We start from the raw sequence: 22,706 nt of genomic DNA on the forward strand, positions 1-22,706 counted from the left end.
ACCTTACAGACTGTACCAATCTGAGGGGTCTGTGACCTTACAGACTGTACCAATCTGAGGGGTCTGTGACCTCACAGACTGTACCAATCTGAGGGGACCCTGTGACCTTACAGACTGTACCAATCTGAGGGGTCTGTGACCTCACAGACTGTACCAATCTGAGGGGTCTGTGACCTTACAGACTGTACCAATCTGAGGGGTCTGTGACCTCACAGACTGTACCAATCTGAGGGGACCCTGTGACCTTACAGACTGTACCAATCTGAGGGGTCTGTGACTTTACAGACTGTACCAATCTGAGGGGATTATGTGGGTCTGTGACCTCACAGACTGTACCAATCTGAGGGGTCTGTGACTTTACAGACTGTACCAATCTGAGGGGACCCTGAAATTAAAAAGAAGGGCAGATAAGAGAGAGAACCAACATGGCATTCTTAAAACGTATCTGTACACCTTGAACGACCCAAACGAACTTTGACAATAACACACAGACAACAACAGAGCTTCACCAGAACATGCTTCCTTTTGGGAAGTTTTGGTGCATTAACCCATTCTGGGCGGGAACCCCGTTTGGTGTTTAAAGCATTATGTTGTACTTTAGCTATTGAAAAATAGCAGACCTACAAGCTCATAGCGCGGCACCGAGTGCCGCGCTACGAGCTTGTAGGTCTGCTATTTATTTTAAATCGTGAACATGTGGTGCAAGAATGAATATAAGATATTCTTTCAGAGAAGGAGGGGAAGTGCACTAAAGCATTATGGGTATTGTAGGAATTCCTTCCTGGACTACAAAGTCACACCTCCATGCAGCCTCTCCACAAGGAGGGGAAGTGCACTAAAGCATTATGGGTATTGTAGGAATTCCTTCCTGGACTACAAAGTCACACCTCCATGCAGCCTCTCCACAAGGAGGGGAAGTGCACTAAAGCATTATGGGTATTGTAGGAATTCCTTCCTGGACTACAGTCACACCCAAGGGGGCAGGCAGACTTTCCAACGTTGAAGCTCTGGGTCCTAGTGGTAGGAGGAGGGACTACAGGCGGACCCGTGGATTCATGGCCGGGAAACCCCGTGCAGCTGGGCTTTAACGTTGAGCGCTCGGTTGCCCTACGTCACTCAGGACCTCAAAGTTGAGGTCCTGGGAGGGACTTCCGGCAGTCTTCCGGGTGCTTCAAAACGCCACTGAGCAACTTCCACTGACATGAATAGCTGGGGGGGCGGAGCTTCGCGCCAGTTCAGTCTCTATTATATATATACTCTATGGTCACACCTCCATGCAGCCTCTCCACAAGGAGAGGAAGTGCACTAAAGCATTATGGGTATTGTAGGAATTCAGCAATCCAGTCAAACCCTAGTGAAACACACAGACCTCATTATTCTTCAGGCCATATAGGGTGCATGCACATTTCAAATTGTGTTACTGTTTTCTACTACAAATACTATTAACGCTTTGTGGGCCCACACAACACTTAAAAAAAACAAAACAGGGTGCCCACGTTTTACATTCATTTTTTTGACATATTCTTTTTTTTATAAAAAAAAAAACTTTATTTTTTCTTTTTTTTGCAAAGACGTCCACAGACGTCTTGGGCACAACACGCGGGACGTTTCCCAGGACGTCTGTGGACGTCTTGAGCACAAAATGTGTTTTAACATTGAGTGACTGCAGTTACTTCCAGCAGTGAAATGTCCCTTTATAACAACAACCACAACCGTTTGTGGTGCATATAAATTGAGATGCATTTAAAACAGCTGTGGGGGGGGGGCGCCCGCTGGCCTAGCGGTCCAGGCGCATCATGCCACATAATAAGGCTCTGGGCCTGACAGCGTGTCGCGTGTTCGAGTCCCGTTCTTGACGACCTTTGCTGCATGTCTCTCCCCTTCTCTCTCTCTCTCTCTCTCCTTCCTGTCCGTTTTCACTGTAACTATCGATAAAGGCACAAATGCCGAAAACAAAATCTTACAAAAAAAAAAAAAGCGGCTGTGGACTTTGTGTTCTCAAATGTGTGCCAGACAGAAGATAGAGATAACTCATGGGTGTCAGTTATCGGCTGTACGGCCCAAAAATAGCAAGAAAAAACACTGAGGCGGCAAGGGGGCGGGGGGAGGGGAGGGGGGAGGATTGCTGTTACTTTTTGCTCTGTCTAGAAGAATAAAGAAGACAAAAATAAAACAATGTTTTTCATTATATTGCCACTCGGCGGGTGCTATTTTTACTGCTCTCTGAGCTCGTAAAAACACAAAGACGATGGAGGGACCCGTGTGTGTAGTAGTGTGTGTGTGTGTGTGTGTGTGTGTGTGTGTGTGTGTGTGTGTGTGTGTGTGTGTGTGTGTGTGTGTGTGTAGTAGTGTGTGTGTGTGTGTGTGTGTGTGTGTGTGTGTGTGTGTGTGTGTGTGTGTGTGTGTGTAGTGTGTGTAGTCACGCAGCGGACAACATAACAATACTTCACACAAGGCCACGTCCAAGCCTCAGTCTCCGTCTGTCTGTTGTTGAAAAGCTGTTTGATGTTAAAATAAGTTTGTTTTGTGTTTTCTCTGCTTCAATAAAGGAAGGGGCCAATTTCAGAACTCCTGACAAACGCATGCTTTCTAGTTCTAGTTCCAGTTCCAGTGACGGAAAAAGTACTCACATGTTTTACTTATAAGTAAAAGTTCTGCAATGTATAGAAATACTACGTTACATGTAAAAGTTCCAGAATTGAAAATTCACTTGAGTAAAAGTACAAAAGTATTGGTATCAATATATGTATACTTAAAGTACCAAAAGTAGAAAGTCGTTATTGTACAGAATGTCCCATTTCAGCAAATCTACAAGATACAAGATATCTATAGGTTGAGAAGGGCAGTCACACCTATTTCACCCTGTACTGGATACCCTTATCAGCGAACTGGACGAATACTGGACAACTCACCCCCGGTGCTTATTGCCAGTTTTTCCTCCGAGAATTTTCCCCAGTGAGGGGGATAACTTGTAATATGCTATTGGGCTGTTTGTATTCTTTTTGGAAAAAATATAAAAAGATACTCCTATGGAAAGGCTTTATCGTTTTACTTATATTGACCCTATGAACAATTTAGTATAATTCAGTATAATGTAAGGTTTTGTCCACTCAAATGGTACCTCGTCAGATAATCCCCACATAGCCTACAACAACTTCCGTGAACCGACTTAACTGTAGTAGCCTTTTCATACATTATATTTGTACTTAGGATGTCTGTTGTGAAAGTTTATAGTTAGAGATATTCAAAGTCCAGCTGTCTGCCGTCCAGCCTCTCCCACCCCTCACTGGGGAAGATTCCTCTCCCACCAACCCCTCACTGGGGAAGATTCCTCTCCCACCCCTCACTGGGGAAGATTCCGGGAGGAAACCAGAAAAGGGGTGAGTTGTCCTGTTACCAAATGGACAGGTGATTCACAGGAGAGGCAATACCACTTGCACAGGCATGTGCAGCAGTGTTTACATGTGACAGAAAAAGGAATCAAACTAGAGATGTCCCGATACTGTATCGGTATCGGGAAAAGTATTGGATCGGCCCTTATTTGTCATATCGGTATCGGTGAATATGCCAGTCTAACCAGTGATCCGACACAGGGGTAAGGGGGTTGACACTATGGCAGGTAAATACAATGTTGGGACATGTGGAGTTTGCTTTGGAGTTGCCCAAACTGCAAGTGCACATTTGAGTGAGGAGTCTGCTATAAACACAACACGAGATATATAGCTAGATAGCTATATAAACACAACATGAGATCACGACACTGGTATCGGTATTCGGTATCGGCTAACACAGAAATTTAGGTATCGGGATCGGATCGGAAGCATCGGCCCGGGACATCCCTAAATCAAACCTCTCCTGGAAGAATATGCACAGCCGCTGAAAATCCACCCTATTCTGGTTGGATCAGAGATGGATATTGTGCAGGCGTCTTGTGACACAGTTGATCATCTTAAAAAGACAAAGGACAGCTATCCAAATCTGCACAAGATGCTACAGTTGGCACTCACTCTATACCAGGGGCGCCCAAAAGGTAGATCATGATCTACCAGTAGATCATAAAGCCTGTGCAGGTAGACCACATGACATGCCCCTAAAAATATATTATTTAAATAAATAAATAAATAAATAATCTGCCACTTGTATTAAGGTGACTTGATTGCCTGTTATACATGCAAGAAAACTCTACCAATTCAAAATGTTCCCTCTGTATTTCCCATTCCAAGTGCGTTAGTCTTATATGTAACACCATCGCCACTATTCCAAAGCCCACTCAAGGACATTGTTTAACTATTTTCAGCAATTGGATAACATTTCTTTGGTGGGTAGATCTAGTTGAGCTTGTTATTTTGAAAGTAGTTCTCAAGTCAAAAAAGTGTGGGCACCTCTGCTCTATACCCATTGGATCTGCTACCACAGAGAGAAGTTTCTCTGCCATGAGAAGAATCTGTGAAATTGGCTGTGGTCAACAATGGGAGATACAAGGTTTTCTTCTCTGTCCATTCTGAACATTGTGAGGATGATGAAACAGCAGAGCTGTCACGGAGAAGATTGTGGACATTTATGATTTTATGATGGACGCAACAAAAGGCACCTGCTTCTCCACTAGGTCAGTGGTTCTCAAAGTGGGGTCCGGGGACCCCCAGGGGTCCTTGAGGGAGTTCCAGGGGGTCCCCAGCTAAATGATAGTTAGGAACCAAATGGACCCTTATGGCTCTGTAACTCTGAGTGTACAAATAGAACCAAATGGAACCCAAATGGAACCAAATGGACCCATTAGGGTCCATTTGGTTCCATTTGTACACTCTCAGAGTTAAATTAACTTTTACAATATAATTAATAATTAATTGATTTTACAATATAAATTGCATATCTTTTCAAATGGGGGGTCGGCGGGCTAATTAGTGTCAATTTGGGGGTCCTTGACATGAAAAAGTTTGGGGACCACTGCACTAGGTGAGACACGTTTTTTTTCTTTTTTCTGTACAGCCTACTGTATTTACTGTGCGCGGCTGCGTGCTCTGAGACTGTGCAATCATTTGGACCAGTAATCCGTCTTGTCTCATCTGTGCTACAGTTGTTTGTGTGCGGAAATTTAAGTAACAAATATTGTATGTGTAACAGATAGTGCCTGCTGGTCTGTTTTGAGTCACTGTATTATGGCACAGAGATTAAAATAGGGTGCAAGTTGCATCCTAAACGCAGTTTATAGTTAATAAAACAACGACCTCTGCATCCACAGGATGCACTACTGTACTACTGTACTGTTTATTCTAGTTTATTTTGCTAGCTTTAGTTATAATAACCATTTCTTCTTCTGTTTTCTACATGAATATAACTACATTATAACCATACAAAATTAAATGGGAGTTAAATGCTGCAATTTGTAAAAAAAGAAATCACACCCGTGTGAACTGAGTGGTGTAAGGTTTTATATAGCATGATCAGCTGTGGTCTGACGTAATGTCTGACGTAATGAAATCACACCCGGATGTGATTTCACAACTGGCTTTTTTTGTGCAGAAAAAATGAGCATGGTTGCTACGGTCATCCAGTTCACCCGGGTGTGATTTAATTACGTCAGAAATTATTTTGAACATAGCAACCATGCTCATTTTTTTCTGCACACAAAAGCCAGTTGTAGGAGTGGTTTACACCACTCAAAAAAAAGGCAAAATATGACTCCCAACGTGGTTGAAGTGGGACTCATAAATGCCCCTGGGACTCTAAAAGACCATCCCTGCATCCTGGGACTCATCTAAAAGACCATCCCTGCATCCTGGGACTCATTACATTGAAAACCTATTTACATCACTGATGGCAGTAATAGTGTTGCACAGTATTTTGTATGTTCATGTTTGGTACCAGTAAAGTGGTCTAGTGGAGCAGCAATACTTGTTAAGGTCTGTTTCATGTTTGGTACCAGTAAAGTGGTCTAGTGGAGCAGCAATACTTGTTAAGGTCTGTTTCATGTTTGGTACCAGTAAAGTGGTCTAGTGGAGCAGCAATACTTGTTAAGGTCTGTTTCATGTTTGGTACCAGTAAAGTGGTCTAGTGGAGCAGCAATACTTGTTAAGGTCTGTTTCATGTTTGGTACCAGTAAAGTGGTCTAGTGGAGCAGCAATACTTGTTAAGGTCTGTTTCATGTTTGGTACCAGTAAAGTGGTCTAGTGGAGCAGCAATACTTGTTAAGGTCTGTTTCATGTTTGGTACCAGTAAAGTAGTCTAGTGGAGCAGCAATACTTGTTAAGGTCTGTTTCATGTTTGGTACCAGTAAAGTGGTCTAGTGGAGCAGCAATACTTGTTAAGGTCTGTTTCATGTTTGGTACCAGTAAAGTGGTCTAGTGGAGCAGCAATACTTGTTAAGGTCTGTTTCATGTTTGGTACCAGTAAAGTGGTCTAGTGGAGCAGCAATACTTGTTAAGGTCTGTTTCATGTTTGGTACCAGTAAAGTGGTCTAGTGGAGCAGCAATACTTGTTAAGGTCTGTTTCATGTTTGGTACCAGTAAAGTGGTCTAGTGGAGCAGCAATACTTGTTAAGGTCTGTTTCATGTTTGGTACCAGTAAAGTGGTCTAGTGGAGCAGCAATACTTGTTAAGGTCTGTTTCATGTTTGGTACCAGTAAAGTGGTCTAGTGGAGCAGCAATACTTGTTAAGGTCTGTTTCATGTTTGGTACCAGTAAAGTGGTCTAGTGGAGCAGCAATACTTGTTAAGGTCTGTTTCATGTTTGGTACCAGTAAAGTGGTCTAGTGGAGCAGCAATACTTGTTGTGGTCTTTCTATTCTAGTATTCCTTTCTTTATCTTTGTCACTTTGTCAATGATTAAGACGTGCAGCAGTAGTTGGACTGTTGAAACCCCCGTAGGGCTGGAAGTTATATGGAACGTGACCCCCCTGAGGGGTCAAGTTCCAACTACGCCCATGGATAGATATAGATATACATAAAGTAATAAACTCATATACTGCATGTTAAATATTGAAGGACAACTTTAGTTTATTCAACCAAGGTTCATGTTTTAGGTTGTTATTAGAGAAAGTAAAAGATGTGTGTTAATTATTTTTCATTGGCTGCTTTCTTTCATTTTAGGGGTTTTGGCTGTTTTTAACAGGGGGACGGGGGCATTCGAACATGGGGCTAAATATGTATTGTTTTACAACATTTTATAGCGGTTTATTTTTTTAAATTATTTACTATAGTCCTATTAGACCCCAAGAAATTATACTTGACCACAAAAGATCACAGGATCTACTGAATGTGTCAAACTGACATTTTGAGCCTATGACACTGGGGGCTTCCCCCCAGTAGGCTACATTCACATTCAGTAGATCCTGTGATCTTTTGTGGACAGATGTAATTTATTGGGGTCTAGTAGGACTATAGTAAATAATTAAAAAAAGAAAATCACCATAATATTTTGTAAATAAAGATATTTAGCCCCATGTTCGAATGCCTCCGCCCCCCTGTCAAAAATAGCTAAAATCGCTAAAACAAAAGAAAGCAGCAAATGAAAAAAAAATTAACACTCATCTTTTATTTTCTCTAATAACAACCTAAACTTTCCTAAAACATGAACCTTGGTTGAAAAAAAACTAAAGTTGTCCTTTAAGCACAGTCCAGGGATGTAAATAGGTTTCCAATGTAATGAGTCCCAGGATGCAGGGATGGTCTTTTAGAAATGAGTCCCAGGGACATTTTATAGTCCCACTTCAACCACGTTAGGAGTCATATTTTTACAAATTGCAGCATTTAACTCATTTTAACTCAGCATTAATTTCATTTGATATGGTTATAATGTGGTTATATGCATGTAGAAAACAGAAGAAGAAATTATTATTATAACTAAAGCTAGCAAAATAAACTAGAATAAAAAACAGTAGTACATCCCGTGGATGCAGAGGTCGTTGTTTTATTGCGTCCCTTAACTATAAACTGCGTTTTGGGATGAAACATGCACCCTATTTTAATCTCTGACAGTTACCAGTTTCTTTCTAGAAGGTTGCATAGAGCATGCCTGGGGGAGGAGGGGGTGGAGCATGCAGCAGTTTGCTTGGTTGTGATTGGTTGAGATATGGCTCTATTGTTCTCCTCCTTGGCCTATCAGCCCAAGCAGTTAGTGGCTCCACCTCAGGCTCTCTAGCATAAGAAGAGTTGGTCTGTGTCAGTTCTCCAAAACTGCTCCAGGATATCAATCATTTCCGATCAGATCTGACTGTGGACTCCAGACTTCAGGTGAAGATGAACTCTATCAACCTCAACTCTGCTGAACAGGAGGAACCCAAAGACCATGGTATGTTACTTTCCCCTTTTCGCCTGTCATATTTTGAATAGTTCTCAAGCTTTCATTTTATTTTTTTCAATGTAATTTAGATTTACCTTTTTATTGTGTCACAGTGAATTTGTGCTTGTAGTATTATTTTACCATGTATACTCTTTATTTATTGTATCATTAGTTGCTACATTTTCTTTCATTTCTTTATTAACAAATTGCACCACATTTATATTTGTTCCTATCCAGTGTTGCATCATCAGTCTGGCCTCCCTGTCTTACCAACAGTAAACGGACATAGAAGCTTGGCTAAACCAAAACAGCACGGCTGTGACCAGTGTGGACAACGCTACCATTACATGTCCGGCCTTAAAAGACACCAGATAATTCACATTGGGGAGAAACCCTATGGATGTGATCAGTGTGGACAACAGTTCTCTCAAATGGCCAGCCTTAAACAACACCAGATAATTCACACTGGAGAGAAACCCTATGGATGTGATCAGTGTGGACAACACTTCTCCCACATAGAAAGCCTTAAAGTACACCAGAGAATTCACACTGGAGAGAAACCCTATGGATGTGATGAGTGTGGACAACACTTCTCTCGAATGTCCAGCCTTAAATCACACCAGCAAATCCACACTGGAGAGAAACCATATGGATGTGATCAGTGTGGACAACACTTCTCCCACATAGAAAGCCTTAAAGTACACCAGAGAATTCACACTGGAGAGAAACCCTATGGATGTGATCAGTGTGGACAACACTTCTCTCAAATGTCCAGCCTTAAATCACACCAGAGAATTCATACTGGAGAGAAACCCTATGGATGTGATCAGTGTGGACAACACTTCTCTATAATGGAAAATCTTAAAACACACCAGATAATTCACACTGGGGAGAAACCCTATGGATGTGATGAGTGTGGACAACACTTCTCTCTAATGTCCAGCCTTAAATCACACCAGAGAATTCATACTGGAGAGAAACCATATGGATGCGATCAGTGTGGACAACACTTCTCTCAAATGTCCAACCTTAAAAGACACCAGATAATACACACTGGAGAGAAACCATATGGATGTGATCAGTGTGGACAACACTTCTCCCACATAGAAAGCCTTAAAGTACACCAGAGAATTCACACTGGAGAGAAACCCTATGGATGTGATCAGTGTGGACAACACTTCTCCCACATAGAAAGCCTTAAAGTACACCAGCGAATTCACACTGGAGAGAAACCATATGGATGTGATCAGTGTGGACAACACTTCTCTCTAATGTCCAGCCTTAAATCACACCAGAGAATTCATACTGGAGAGAAACCATATGGATGCGATCAGTGTGGACAACACTTCTCTCAAATGTCCAACCTTAAAAGACACCAGATAATACACACTGGAGAGAAACCATATGGATGTGATCAGTGTGGACAACACTTCTCCCACATAGAAAGCCTTAAAGTACACCAGAGAATTCACACTGGAGAGAAACCCTATGGATGTGATCAGTGTGGACAACACTTCTCCCACATAGAAAGCCTTAAAGTACACCAGCGAATTCACACTGGAGAGAAACCCTATGGATGTGATCAGTGTGGACAACACTTCTCTGAAATGTCCAGCCTTAAAAGACACCAGATAATACACACTGGAGAGAAACCCTATGGATGTGATCAGTGTGGACAACACTTCTCTCAAATGGCCAGCCTTAAAACACACCAGAGAATTCACACTGGAGAGAAACCCTATGGATGTGAACAGTGTGGACAACACTTCTCTGAAATGTCCAGCCTTAAAAGACACCAGATAATACACACTGGAGAGAAACCCTATGGATGTGATCAGTGTGGACAACACTTCTCTCAAATGGCCAGCCTTAAAGTACACCAGAAAATCCACACTGGAGAGAAACCATATGGATGTGAACAGTGTGGACAACACTTCTCTCAAATGTCCAACCTTAAAAGACACCAGAGAATCCACACTGGAGAGAAACCCTATGGATGTGATCAGTGTGGACAACAGTTCTCTATAATGAAAAATCTTAAAAGACACAAGAGAATTCACACTGGAGAGAAACCCTATGGATGTGATCAGTGTGGACAACACTTCTCTCAAATGTCAAGCCTTAAAAAACACCAGAGAATTCACACTGGAGAGAATAAATAGGGGTAAGATCAGTGTGGACAACACTTCTCTATAATGTCTAACCTTAACATACACCAGATAATTCACACTGGGGAGAAACCCTTTCATTGTGATGTGTGTGGAAAAGCTTTTAGTCATACAAACACTTCTTTTTAGTATTATTTCTAATTCACTGAGAGTTTCAGTTCAGATAAATTGTTAGAAATGAACAGTTTGCTGGTGGCTTGTGTTGGAACCGGTTGTTAAAATGTAAAATGTAAATATATGAATTCTGACATGTTGCACATTTTCCATTCCATCTTCCTGTCTGCATTCTAAATTTCTGATCTTACTTTTTCATTTTTATTATTATCATCATCCTTCTGTTATACCAACATATCTCTGCTGTCGGGAGGAAACCTCATAACTCCAAAATGTTCATTTTTTTCAGGAAATGAAAAATATAAATTTTTCAGGAAATTAAGAAAACCATATATTTTTTAAAACAAAGCAATACAGCCTCATCAAAGTTGGTGTTGTAACTTTATATATTGTCAATTACTTCCATGAGAGGGGGAGAGGTGGTGGAGTTTTGAGGGTCCAATGGAGTTAAGAGGTTTTGTCCAAAGCACTTTTTACTACTTTCCATTGGTTCAATATTTTCGAAACAACACACAAAGGGTGTTCAATAGCACTGATTTATGACCAAAAAAAACAAAAACCTCAAAAATGGAGTTATGAGGTTTCCTCCCGACAGCAACAATGTACTGTATGTACCACCTACACCTGACCTGAATATTTACTGTAGATGTAGATTTTTCTCCCAGAGGTTGTTCATGCTTTATATTAAAACATATAGAATACGTTATTTCAGTGTTTCCAATGATTAAAACAAACTGCCTACATATTTAGTCATAATGATGACAATTGAATATTGATATTGTGAATGTATTTTTTTTCCTCCAAATTTGTATTTTCTTAACATATAAATTGGACACTCTATCACATTGGATCTATGTATAGTGACACATTATTTTCAGTTTATTTCTTTGCTACATCATGTAAATAAGTAAAAATAAAGCTACAAAAAGAGGATTTATTTATTTATTGTTTTTTTTATCACAGCTGACAGGCAGCGTTTTCTGCCTTTATTGATAGGTTGAAAGTAGACTAAGGCCCCGCTCACACTATTGAGACAGCTGTCTTGTGTCTTGTCCGTGTTTAATGGCCGCCCCAATGCATTTCCAATGGAAGTCACATGGTTTGACCAAACATTTTTGTTTGATGGCTGTGTTCTGCCCCCCTCCCCCCCATCAAACAAAAATGTTTGGTCAAACCATGTGACTTCCATTGGAAATGCATTGGGGCGGCCATTAAACACGGACAAGACACAAGACACGGACAAGACAGCTGTCTCAATAGTGTGAACGGGGCCTAACAGGAAATGCGGAGAGAGATGGGGGGGAAGACACGCGGAAAAGGCCGTCGGGATCGGGAGTCGAACCCGCGGCACGCCGTCAGGCTGGCTCAGCAGCCTAGGTGCCCAGACGGTTGAGGTTGAGCTAACTGTCAGGCTGGCTCAACAGCCTAGGTGCCCAGACGGTTGAGGTTGAGCTAACCGTCAGGACAATGAAGATAAGAGGGGGATGAAGAGAGGTGATGACATGCAACCACAAAATCATTCCTCAGTCTGATTTGAACTCACAGTGGCCCCTATTCCACCGGTTGGTTCCCAGTGGGAACCGGTTCAGTTCTTTGTGGTTCTTAGTCCATGAGCCAGAGCTCCAAAATTGGAACGTTAATTATGAATTGAGTGTAGCAAAACCATACCATATTAGATTGTTATCACCATGAAACTTCCCCAATTGAGTACTTACACGAAGACAATGATTTATTGTATTAAAAATGTAACATTTTTAAATATGCAAATGAGGCATTATGTAGGAAAATATGCAAAATAATAGAAAATATGAAAAAGCTACTACTGTGGAAGGGTTACCATGTATTAATGTACTTGTATTGGTCATTTAAACAATTCAATATAGGTCTAGTTTTTCCCACCAATTTTGGAGCTCTGGGTCATGGACTAAGAACCAAAAATAACTGAACCGGTTCCCATTGGGAACCACCCGGTGGAAAAGAACTGAACCGGTTCCCATTGGGAACCACCCGGTGGAAAGGGGGTCAGAATGTCAGTAGTTCTGACTATAATCATTGTCTGAGTAGCCTCAGGTGTTTTATTTTCAAAGGGGGCAAAAAGGCCTTTATCTGTGGAGTTTGCATGTTCTCCCCGTGTCCCCTAAGCCAGATTCCAACACCCAAAATCTCGGCCACTCGCTCACTCACAATCGCTCATGGTGGTGTTACCTGCTGAAATATGTAACAGAGTTCAACCTATAGCTGGTATTCAGGCCACGTATTTAAAGACCTCCATGTAAGTTGTGTGAAGTCCACAAGATGGTCACATATTTTGTTAGCTCACCAATTTCACCATAATAAGAAGCGGCTTGGACTCCTCATGCACTGAATGAAGCATGAGGTCAGTCCGTTGCTCTCCCCAGGTTGGCAGAGGGAGTGTAGAGCCCAGGATTACAGACAATTGGGTGAAAAAAAATGGCTTACAAAAATTGTGGGATTAAAATTGATAAAAAATAGAGAGTGAAGGACAGAAGGAGAAGAGGGTCTCACCCTCTGCTGGATGACGGCGTGTTTGTGTTCCAGGTCTCTCTTCTCCATGGCCGAGTCAATGACCAGCTGATCCAACTGGACAGAGAGATACAATACAACAAATTACGACACAAACACGCACACACACACTGAAGGTCAATTCAGAAAAATGATTTCCAGCACTTTTGTTCAACGTTGTAACTGTTTTAATAACTTTTCAGCCTATCTGTTATAGTTCTTTTAGTTTTTGAGTATTGTCTGTCTTCCGTTTCATATTATTTAATATTGATGTAAATAAATGTACATTGTTAATTCATTTTGTGTTCTGTATCTCGGCTACATTGAAAAATGAGGGCCTTCCCCTCCATTGTACTCCAGTCCAAGGTTATATGATGATGATGATGAATTTGATATACATATATAATATATACTGTATATGTCTGCGTGCGTGCGTGCGTGCGTGCGTGCGTGCGTGCGTGCGTGCGTGCGTGCGTGCGTGCGTGCGTGCGTGCGTGCGTGCGTGCGTGCGTGCGTGCGTGCGTGCGTGCGTGTACCTGTGCAGCCAGTTTCTTCATGTAGGGGTCGATCTCATCCAGGATGTTGTATCCTTGCTGGAACAACGTGTGCTGAGCGTGCATGTAGGACAGAATCTGATAGGAGACACGAGAACCAATCACAATGCTGCATGTAGGACAGAATCTGATAGGAGACACGAGAACCAATCACAATGCTGCATGTAGGACAGAATCTGATAGGAGACACGAGAACCAATCACAATGCTGCATTTTAGCCCATTTAGACCTAAAACAAAAAGTCTTCTAAATCCTGACAGTTTTCTGATGTTTCTGTATCAGTGGTGGTGCTCAATATTTCATGTCAAGGACCCCAACCATTATCTGTATTTGGCCACCGACCACCATCTGGAAATGCGTTGTTCCAGGGACCCCCGGAAGCAAAGACTTGAGTTAAAAAAAACATTTTCACGATTTTTCAAAAATAGCAGACAACAAGCTCATAGCGCGGCACTCGGTGCCGCGCTATGAGCTTGTAGAGCTGCTATTTTTCAATAGCTAAAGTATAACATGATGCTTAAAACACCAAAAGGGGTTCCCAGCGGAACTTCCCGCCCAGAATGGGTTAAAGGACAACTTTAGTTTTTTTCAACCAAGGTTCATGTTATTGTTATTAGAGAAAGTAAAAGATGAGTGTTAATTTTTTTTCATTTGCTGCGTTTGTGCAAAAGCTACAACAGCTACACAAAAACACTAGTGTAGCTTTGCATCTTTGTGTCTTTTGCATCTGCCCGTGTGAAAAGATACAAAGATGCAAAGCTATAAGCGTATTTGTGGCGTTGTATCTTCACCTTACAAAGCTATATAAACGTATTTGTGGCGTTGTATCTTCACCTTACAAGATAAGATACAAAGATGCAAAGCTATAAGCGTATTTGTGGCATTGTATCTTCACCTTACAGTGTATTTGTGGTGTTGTATCTTCACCCTACAGTGTATTTGTGGCGTTGTATCTTCACCTTACAGTGTATTTGTGGCGTTGTATCTTCACCTTACAGTGTATTTGTGGCGTTGTATCTTCACCCTACAGTGTATTTGTGGCGTTGTATCTTCACCCTACAGTGTATTTGTGGCGTTGTATCTTCACCTTACAGTGTATTTGTGGTGTTGTATCTTCACCTTACAGTGTATTTGTGGCGTTGTATCTTCACCTTACAGTGTATTTGTGGCGTTGTATCTTCACCCTACAGTGTATTTGTGGTGTTGTATCTTCACCTTACAGTGTATTTGTGGTGTTGTATCTTCACCTTACAGTGTATTTGTGGCGTTGTATCTTCACCTTACAGTGTATTTGTGGCGTTGTATCTTCACCCTACAGTGTATTTGTGGTGTTGTATCTTCACCTTACAGTGTATTTGTGGTGTTGTATCTTCACCTTACAGTGTATTTGTGGCGTTGTATCTTCACCTTACAGTGTATTTGTGGCGTTGTATCTTCACCCTACAGTGTATTTGTGGTGTTGTATCTTCACCTTACAGTGTATTTGTGGCGTTGTATCTTCACCTTACAGTGTATTTGTGGCGTTGTATCTTCACCCTACAGTGTATTTGTGGCGTTGTATCTTCAGCTTACAGTGTATTTGTGGCGTTGTATCTTCACCCTACAGTGTATTTGTGGTGTTGTATCTTCACCTTACAGTGTATTTGTGGCGTTGTATCTTCACCTTACAGTGTATTTGTGGCGTTGTATCTTCACCCTACAGTGTATTTGTGGCGTTGTATCTTCAGCTTACAGTGTATTTGTGGCGTTGTATCTTCACCTTACAGTGTATTTGTGGCGTTGTATCTTCACCCTACAGTGTATTTGTGGCGTTGTATCTTCACCTTACAGTGTATTTGTGGCGTTGTATCTTCACCTTACAGTGTATTTGTGGCGTTGTATCTTCACCTTACAGTGTATTTGTGGCATTGTATCTTCAGCTTACAGTGTATTTGTGGCGTTGTATCTTCAGCTTACAGTGTATTTGTGGCGTTGTATCTTCAGCTTACAGTGTATTTGTGGCGTTGTATCTTCACCTTACAGTGTATTTGTGGTGTTGTATCTTCACCTTACAGTGTATTTGTGGCGTTGTATCTTCACCTTACAGTGTATTTGTGGCGTTGTATCTTCACCCTACAGTGTATTTGTGGCGTTGTATCTTCAGCTTACAGTGTATTTGTGGCGTTGTATCTTCACCTTACAGTGTATTTGTGGCGTTGTATCTTCACCTTACAGTGTATTTGTGGCGTTGTATCTTCACCTTACAGTGTATTTGTGGCGTTGTATCTTCACCTTACAGTGTATTTGTGGCGTTGTATCTTCAGCTTACAGTGTATTTGTGGCGTTGTATCTTCAGCTTACAGTGTATTTGTGGCGTTGTATCTTCACCTTACAGTGTATTTGTGGCGTTGTATCTTCAGCTTACAGTGTATTTGTGGCGTTGTATCTTCAGCTTACAGTGTATTTGTGGCGTTGTATCTTCAGCTTACAGTGTATTTGTGGCGTTGTATCTTCACCTTACAGTGTATTTGTGGTGTTGTATCTTCACCTTACAGTGTATTTGTGGTGTTGTATCTTCACCTTACAGTGTATTTGTGGTGTTGTATCTTCACCTTACAGTGTATTTGTGGTGTTGTATCTTCACCTTACAGTGTATTTGTGGTGTTGTATCTTCACCTTACAGTGTATTTGTGGTGTTGTATCTTCACCTTACAGTGTATTTGTGGCGTTGTATCTTCACCTTACAGTGTATTTGTGGTGTTGTATCTTCACCTTACAGTGTATTTGTGGCGTTGTATCTTCACCTTACAGTGTATTTGTGGCGTTGTATCTTCACCTTACAGTGTATTTGTGGCGTTGTATCTTCACCCTACAGTGTATTTGTGGCGTTGTATCTTCAGCTTACAGTGTATTTGTGGCGTTGTATCTTCACCCTACAGTGTATTTGTGGTGTTGTATCTTCACCTTACAGTGTATTTGTGGCGTTGTATCTTCACCTTACAGTGTATTTGTGGCGTTGTATCTTCACCTTACAGTGTATTTGTGGCGTTGTATCTTCACCTTACAGTGAAATGATAAAAACGAGAAACAGAATATAAAAGTGGTTTTCTCACCGCGTCTAAAATTTCAAACTTCTTCTTGGCCTGAAGGACGTTGATCTGTTGACGACATGGAGGAGAAATGGAGGAGAAAAACAAACACAAAGCATATGGTTTAGGCCACTGGTTCCCAAACGTTTTCATGTCAAGGACCCCCAAATTGACAGTAATTATCCTGCGGACCCCCCATTTGAAAAGACATGCCAGGGACCCCCTAAGAAAATATTTTTACGGCTCTATAGCAGTGATTCTCAACCAGTTTAATTTCAAGGACCCCCAATTTGACATGCATATAGTCTACGGACCCCCATCTCTGGGACCCCAATTACTATATTGTAAAATCAATGTTAATTTAACTCTGAGAGTGTACAAATGGTAACTCTCAGAGTTACAAACCCATAATGGTCCATTTGGTTCCAACCTATCATTTAGCTGGGGACCCCCTGGAACTCCCTCAGGTACCCCTGGGGGTCCCCGGACCCCACTTTGGGAACCACTGGTTTAGGCAACAGCACTTTGGATAAAGACACCTATTGTACAGAATGTGATTTAGCACGCAGCACTTTACCATATGGACCTCTAGCGGATTCACATGAAAATCAACCAATAATCACAAAGTAGGTTAACACTCATCAATTGAATGTAATCCAGGCAGCAGGCTCACCTGGAGCCTACTGGCTGAGATCAGGAAACACGGAAGACGTGGCGTTGGTTGCGTTGTCTGACTATTACTAACCCTAAATCTAACCATATAACTCTAACCATAACCCTAACCTCAGTCTTAACCGGCCACGTAAGTCCCGTAACCTCATATCAGTCTTAACCGGCCACGTAAGTCCCCTAACCTCATATCAGTCTTAACCAGCCACGTAAGTCCCCTAAACTCATATCGGTCTTAACCAGCCACGTAAGTCCCCTAACCTCATATCAGTCTTAACCGGCCACGTAAGTCCCCTAACCTCATTCCAGTCTTAACCGGCAACGTAAGTCCCCTAACCTCATATCAGTCTTAACCAGCCACGTAAGTCCCCTAACCTCATATCAGTCTTAACCAGCCACGTAAGTCCCCTAACCTCATATCAGTCTTAACCGGCAACGTAAGTCCCCTAACCTAATATCAGTCTTAACCGGCCACATAAGTCCCCTAACCTCATATCAGTCTTAACCGGCCACATAAGTCCCCTAACCTAATATCAGTCTTAACCGGCCACATAAGTCCCCTAACCTCATATGAGTCTTAACCGGCCACATAAGTCCCCTAACCTCATATCAGTCTTAACCGGCCACATAAGTCCCCTAACCTCATATCAGTCTTAACCGGCCACATAAGTCCCCTAACCTCATATCAGTCTTAACCGGCCACATAAGTCCCCTAACCTCATATCAGTCTTAACAGGCCACGTAAGTCCCCTAACCTCATATCAGTCTTAACCGTTTAGGCCTGACGTCGGAATTAAAAAAAATTCTTCTAAATCATGAAATACCTATGTTTCTATATGAGTGGTGCTCAATATTTCATGTCAAGGACCCCCAAAATCATATGTAATTGGCCGCCGAGCCCCATTTGAAAATATTTTGTTCCAGGGACCTCCCCCCCAGAAGCAAAGATTTGAGTTTAAAAATGTTCGCTCTGAAAGAATATACTTGCACCATATTTTCACGATTCTAAATAGTCCAGGCACCTTGGCTGGTAATCCAATCTGGCAGTGTGCCGCGGGTTCGACTCCCGATCCCGACGGCCTTTACTGCATGTATTCCCCCCATCTCTCTTCCCATTTCCTGTCAGCCTACTGTCTGTCCCTCCATAAAAAAATTAATAAAATAAAGGCGAAAGCCACACAAAAACATTTAAAAAAAAGAGCAAAAAGGGGTTCCCGTCCGCCCCGGATGTCAACAACAACATATACAACATGACGTCACTGAGCCGCGGTGAAGAGCAAAGCACCGCCACCGCCCCAGCCCTTCTCTCTGTTTTTACTCACCACCGCTCCACGTTATTTCAGCTCCGGTGGTCACCCCACCACCGAAAATCCAGACTATGAATGAGCCTTCACGTTTCAGGTGTCTAGGGTCGTACCTGTAGTACGTAGTCCAGAGCCAGGTGTCTAGGGTCCTAAATGTAGTACGTAGTCCAGAGCCAGGTGTCTAGGGTCCTACCTGTAGTACGTAGTCCAGTTCCAGGTGTCTAGGGTCCTACCTGTAGTACGTAGTCCAGTTCCAGGTGTCTAGAGTCCTACCTGTAGTACGTAGTCCAGTTCCAGGTGTCTAGGGTCCTACCTGTAGTACGTAGTCCAGAGCCAGGTGTCTAGGGTCCTACCTGTAGTACGTAGTCCAGAGCCAGGTGTCTAGGGTCCTACCTGTAGTACGTAGTCCAGTTCCAGGTGTCTAGGGTCCTACCTGTAGTACGTAGTCCAGTTCCAGGTGTCTAGGGTCCTAAATGTAGTACGTAGTCCAGAGCCAGGTGTCTAGGGTCCTAAATGTAGTACGTAGTCCAGAGCCAGGTCTCTAGGGTCCTACCTGTAGTACGTAGTCCAGAGCCAGGTGTCTAGGGTCCTACCTGTAGTACGTAGTCCAGAGCCAGGTGTCTAGGGTCCTACCTGTAGTACGTAGTCCAGTTCCAGGTGTCTAGGGTCCTACCTGTAGTACGTAGTCCAGTTCCAGGTGTCTAGGGTCCTAAATGTAGTACGTAGTCCAGTTCCAGGTGTCTAGGGTCCTACCTGTAGCACGTAGTCCAGTTCCAGGTGTCTAGAGTCCTACCTGTAGTACGTAGTCCAGAGCCAGGTGTCTAGAGTCCTACCTGTAGTACGTAGTCCAGAGCCAGGTGTCTAGGGTCCTACCTGTAGTACGTAGTCCAGAGCCAGGTGTCTAGAGTCCTACCTGTAGTACGTAGTCCAGAGCCAGGTGTCTAGGGTCCTACCTGTAGTACGTAGTCCAGAGCCAGGTGTCTAGAGTCCTACCTGTAGTACGTAGTCCAGAGCCAGGTGTCTAAGGTCCTACCTGTAGTACGTAGTCCAGAGCCAGGTGTCGGAAAGCCTTGCGGCTGAGGATGAGGGCCTGCGTGGCCTCCTCGCACTCGTGGGCCTTGTTCCTGGGAGCCTGGGCGTTCTTCACCTGGGCTATCTCCATGTCCTCGCGCACCCGGTCGAACTGCTTCTTGGTCTCCTTGAACCGCCGCACGTCCCTGGTAGACAAGGGGCGACAGCATGCAGTGTGTTAGAAAGCTAACAGTATGTTTTAACAGCGGGCGAGCATCGGCACGACACATCGCCTAGTCGCCCAGTATCGCCCGAAAAGATGAATTATTTGTATATTTTCGAGCGACGTTCCCCCGCCCACTTTTCGACCATCCCCTGTCCGCCTGCTATCGCCTGCTATCGCCGGGTCTCATAGACAAATAAATAATGCACTTGCGGTAAATTCGTCTGGCTGTCGCCTACTGTTAAAACATACTGTAAGTGTGTTATAAACCCATTTAGGCCTGACGTCGAAATTAAAAGAATGTCTTCTAAATTCTGACAGTTTTCTGAAATACCTCATGTTTCTGTATCAGTGGTGCTCAATATTTCATGTCAAGGACCCCAAAAATGATATGTAATTGGCCTCCGCCCCCCATCTGATGATCCAGGGACCTCCCCGGAAGCAAAGATTTGAGTTAAAAAATATATCTTCCAAATTTGCACCAAATTTTCAAGATTTTTCAAAAATAGCAGACCTACAAGCTTGTAGGTGTTAGCTATTTTTCAATTCAGTATTTTAGCTGTGACGTGAGCGCCCCCTCCTGAGATACTTCAGTATTTTAGCTGTGACGTGAGCGCCCCCTCCTGAGATACTTCAGTATTTTAGCTGTGACGTGAGCGCCCCCTCCTGAGATACTTCAGTATTTTAGCTGTGACGTGAGCGCCCCCTCCTGAGATACTTCAGTATTTTAGCTGTGACGTGAGCGCCCCCTCCTGAGATACTTCCGGGTCCTACTTTTCTGTCGCTTTTGTGTCCCCATAGTTATACTGTGACGCTCCGTCGGACTAAATCTGAGACGAAAACAACCACGAAAGTCTCATTTTACCGCTTTCCTCGCAACAACAAAGCTGCGCTGCTCTCCCAAATCTGGCTGTGACAGGCCGTCTGCCCCACACTGAATACTATCGCCATTTTATTTCATTGTCTCAACTAAATCCTCATTAATGGATTCAACATACTAGATTCAACATACTCAAGCCTGCAAACATTCTAAATATGCCCCCGAAATATTTTACTGAGCAAATGGACTGTTACCACCTTCAATAATGATGATAATAATAGTATGTATTGTCTCCACATCATATATTTTTTTTGTCATGGACACTTGTACAAAACATTAATAATTCTACTCGAGTTGGAAGCATTAAGACCCATTTTAACCGTCAATGGCTTCCTTTCTGAAAAATAACGTCATTGTAAAAAGATTCACGTGTTTAGATATTCTATTTACAATGAGATGCGGACGGGAGCTGGTGCCACTTGGACCCGGACTTAACGTAGCACTACAAAATGACGTCGGACTTAAATACTGAATAGCTAACACCAAAAGGGGTTCCCGCCCAAAATGGGATTAAAACTAAGCTATTATGACTAAAACTAAGACTACATATTATTGTCAATATTATTGACAATTTCGTCAACAAAATAAAAACTAGGCTAAAATGTCAGGGAGGGACTAGTGGAGAAGAGTTCCAGTAGAATTAAAGACACGTAATTTTATGTATTAGGATATGACAATGATTGTTTCGAACGCTTATATACATAAATCATTTGCCAGCCAAGTGTATGGATTTGAATGTTTGTTTAGGCCATGAAATGACGACATAAGAATGGGCGCCCCTCAGTCACAAGTGTGATTTTTTTATTTATTAAAGCCTTTGCATACTACAGTGTTCGTCATCTACGTGGCGCGAAGCGATGCGTTGTGAGCTTGTAGATCTGCTATATTCACTAGGTTGGGTCCCAGCTTGTAGATCTGCTATATTCACCAGGTTGGGTCCGAGCCAAACATATAATCTCTCTTTCGATCTGAAAAGTTTGGGAACCACCGACTCTAGAGGAAAATCAGTCTCTGTTAGGAAAGATTGATTCAAACCAAATCAGAATGCTTTGGTGCTGCCAGTGAGCGAGGACTCGGGTTCCACTCTTCTTGTCTAGCATGTGTGGCCTCTCTATCTCTGCCCTGCCCTTGTTTTTCTCTCTCGCTACATAGACACAACACTGACATAAAAACTGGAACCAAATGGACCACAGAACCACGAGATACTCACTCTTTAATGAAGGTGTGGAGCTGCTGCTTAATAGACCTCTGGGCCTGGTCAAACAGAATCTGTGGAAGAGAGAGAGAGACAGACTTGTGTTATTTTTTGTCTCCACCAGCCGAAGGCATGGGGAGAGTATGTTTTGCATTTGCGTGTGTGTGTCCGTCCGTGTGTCTGTCCGTCCGTGTGTCTGTCCGTCCGTGTACAGCTAATCTCCGGCACCATTGGCCCGGTCGATGCCAATTTTTTCCAAAATGGCCTGTTATAAAGCCACCAAGGCAGAGTTTTGCAAAACACATTTCTTTATATTTATCTTTTATCCATACATCACGCAAATCGCTATACAATAACTCTACAGTCTTGTGATCAATATGGACCTGTCCATTTCCACATATTCCATCCCCATTGGCTAAGATTGCCTTCCAAAGTTTGCAGGATTTGTTAATTTCCAATGAAATGCCTCAAATCATTACCACAGCGTGCAATTGCTGTGACATTATAGCGCCACCATGAGGCTGAGTTTTGCAAAACACATTTCTTTATATTACTCTACACATTTTACTCATACATCACGCAAATCGGTATACTATACACCATACATGGGCAACTGGCAGCCCGGGGGCCACATGTGGCCCCCACCATCACTTAATGTGGCCCTCAGGTTAATATCAACTGGCGGGGCGGGGGCCACATGCGGCCCCCACCATCACTTAAT

General features: G+C 42.7%; 1 protein-coding gene across 1 annotated transcript in view; it reads right to left on the bottom strand.

Annotated features, from left to right (window-relative positions):
- The window catches only part of LOC306928580 (arf-GAP with coiled-coil, ANK repeat and PH domain-containing protein 3-like), a gene marked incomplete at its 3' end in the record, with an annotated part of 187,883 nt that overhangs the window by 38,509 nt on the left and 126,668 nt on the right, over positions 1 to 22,706 (bottom strand). Inside the window, exons 5-9 of the mRNA XM_079508809.1 lie at positions 22,001 to 22,059; positions 19,710 to 19,893; positions 16,728 to 16,772; positions 13,618 to 13,713; positions 13,085 to 13,159 (exon numbers count right to left, since the gene is read on the bottom strand). Of these exons, the coding sequence (XP_079364935.1) occupies positions 13,085 to 13,159; positions 13,618 to 13,713; positions 16,728 to 16,772; positions 19,710 to 19,893; positions 22,001 to 22,059 (459 nt within the window). The remainder of the gene's footprint in view (positions 1 to 13,084; positions 13,160 to 13,617; positions 13,714 to 16,727; positions 16,773 to 19,709; positions 19,894 to 22,000; positions 22,060 to 22,706) is intronic.

The sequence above is a fragment of the Electrona antarctica genome (genome assembly GCF_951216825.1).
Source record: "Electrona antarctica genome assembly, chromosome: 8".
Taxonomy (NCBI): domain Eukaryota; kingdom Metazoa; phylum Chordata; class Actinopteri; order Myctophiformes; family Myctophidae; genus Electrona; species Electrona antarctica.